The sequence below is a fragment of the Epinephelus moara genome, chromosome 9, assembly GCF_006386435.1.
Source record: "Epinephelus moara isolate mb chromosome 9, YSFRI_EMoa_1.0, whole genome shotgun sequence".
Taxonomy (NCBI): domain Eukaryota; kingdom Metazoa; phylum Chordata; class Actinopteri; order Perciformes; family Serranidae; genus Epinephelus; species Epinephelus moara.
This window is the reverse complement of record NC_065514.1, coordinates 36,973,428-36,975,806: the sequence shown is the minus strand read 5'-3', so window position 1 is coordinate 36,975,806 and position 2,379 is coordinate 36,973,428. Positions and strand designations below refer to the sequence as shown.

Genomic DNA, 2,379 nt, shown 5'->3' with positions numbered 1-2,379 from the left:
TAGCCCCTACCAGGAATCTAATACGATTCTCCTCCATACTCTACAGGTCCCTCCAACTAAGCTTCCTCTTCTCTACACTTTCCCAATTCAACCACTGTCCCTGTTTAGCCTGGGCCACTACCTTTGCACCCCTTAACATCTCTTCCTGTCTATGTATCTGTTCTACAACCAGCTTTGTTTTATCTTTGAGACCTGCTTTATTCCATACCGGTTTTCCTGAGCCAAGCCCCAGGCCTCCCCGGCCAAACTGAACATTACCTACAATCTCTGCATGCCTAAGAGCTGCCTCTGCCTCCTGAACTGCCGATCTTGGGTTCCACTTCCTCCCCTTGGTTGGATTTGGAACCACACTCCTAACTACCATGTCCTTACTCCCAGATAACAAAAATCTTTAACATCAGGTCCATTCTTACCTTGTGGAGTTCTGCTTGAGGTTCGACGTGGCCCAGTGTCTGTAAAGAAATGACATTAACAACTGCAATATTAAATATTTTAAGAATCATAATCGGGGGCGAAAATCCCATTTCAGTTGGGGGGGGACAATAAACAGTAAAATTTTAGAGAATAATTCCAGGGGGGGGACAAGGAAAAAAAGTTGTAGCCTGTCTTTTATACAGCATCTTTTACCGCAATTTGGCAGAGTGAATGTCTATATTAACTAAACTGGTGAGAGATCAATTAAACTGAGATCTGCCACTGCGCAGCTCACAACCGTGCGTAATAGTCGCGTGGAATGACCGGTCCTTGTCGGTTAGACTGCACGTCTTTCATGTTTGTCTCACTGACAGGTGGAGAGCCTACAGACAGGTACCCATTAGCTACGAGCCGCTCCGCAACTGACTGCTCTTGTCCTGTCCTCTCCCTCTTCTTTCTCTCCTGTCCTGTCTGACTATCACTAAACTCTGAGCTTAATCATTAGCTTTTAGCGTAACAGCACTGGTAACTGAGTAGGCTTTTGAACAATGCAGGAGAAATGTTGCAAACAGTTTATATTATCAGCCTGGGCCTGGGGCTTGTCGTAACAGTAAATGGGATGTGTTGTAACTTGTGTAAGTTAAACTGTGTCTGTGTGAGTGTACATCTTACCCTGCGATGCGCGATGTGGGCAGCGGGTCCAGCCACACGCTGCTACTGCTGCCAAGCAGCCCCGCCCGTTGGAAAGAGTGTGGGATATACCACTACTAGGAATGGGAGGGGGGGACTAAATCTTTTAAGATTTAAATAGCACATTATTGCGCGATTATAATGAGCACCGCTTACATTGTGCTTTCAATAAATACTACTGCATTGTTCAAAAATTATTAATTGTGTCTCAAATTATTCTAGGGGGGGACAGCTTTACTGAAGGGGGAGTCATGTCCCCCCTGTCCCCCCCGGAATTTCCGCCCCTGATCATAATATTAAATCCACATCCCAAATCTCAAAATTGTCTATTTTTACCTTTTGGAGTTCTGTTCAGGTTACGAATCCCAGTGGCTGCAAGAAAGAATACATTAACAATCCCAATATTAAACCTATCAATCACAATTAAACAATTAAGAATCACAATATTAAATCCCCATCCCAAATCTCAAAATTGTCTATTTTTACCTTGTTGAGTTCTGCTCATGATACGAATCCAAGTGGCTGTAAGAAAGAATACATCCACCTTGTTGCTTGTTGTCGTTCTTTTATCATTATCAACTATTTTTAATCTGTAGCAATTTTGTTGTTTGTTTTTTATCGGTTTTAAACCCTGTAGCACTTTGAGATTTTTAAATGTAAAGTGCGTTACAAATAAAATGTATTATTATTATTATTATTATTATTATCAATCATGTCCATTCTTATCTTGTGGACTTATTTCCTGTTGCTTGGACCTCGAAGCTGTAATTAAATAAAGTATTATGGAATATGGAATAATTTAAATCAATATGAACGCTAATAAGCTATATACAAACTGCCTTTGTATGTTTTGACATAAACAGTACCTGGAGTTGACGTATGTACTGGCGAGGAGAATAATTGACCCCTGAAAGTCTGATTAGACCCTGAGGAAAAGAGGTATGGATTAGAAATATAAAAGCCATTATTAGTATTACAAAGTCATCGGGCAGAATGTGATAGCATCAAAGTACATCTCACTCTTGGGCGTCTCCTCACCATAGGCATCATCCACAGACAATAGAGTGCCTATAAAATAAAAAAGAGCCAAATATTTTAAGTTCAGCATTGTATTATAATAAACACACAACAATGAAGATAAAAGAAAGATGAAATTCTATAATGTAAATTTACTTTGCTCAGATTAATTTGGGGAAAAATAGAGGTCTGGGTTTCATCATTTGGTAGAAGATGGAGGTCGGGGGTTTCTTGAGTGCCTAAAAGTGAAAATTCATT

General features: G+C 40.4%; 1 protein-coding gene across 1 annotated transcript in view; it reads right to left on the bottom strand.

The window, feature by feature from the left end:
- Window positions 1–2,164, bottom strand: part of LOC126395341 (serine/arginine repetitive matrix protein 2-like) — a 5,198-nt gene extending 3,034 nt beyond the window's left edge. Inside the window, exons 1-5 of the mRNA XM_050052747.1 lie at window positions 2,118–2,164; window positions 1,971–2,030; window positions 1,591–1,626; window positions 1,441–1,476; window positions 414–452 (exon numbers count right to left, since the gene is read on the bottom strand). Of these exons, the coding sequence (XP_049908704.1) occupies window positions 414–452; window positions 1,441–1,476; window positions 1,591–1,626; window positions 1,971–2,030; window positions 2,118–2,154 (208 nt within the window). The 5' untranslated portion in view covers window positions 2,155–2,164. The remainder of the gene's footprint in view (window positions 1–413; window positions 453–1,440; window positions 1,477–1,590; window positions 1,627–1,970; window positions 2,031–2,117) is intronic.
- Window positions 2,165–2,379: the final 215 nt, after the last annotated feature.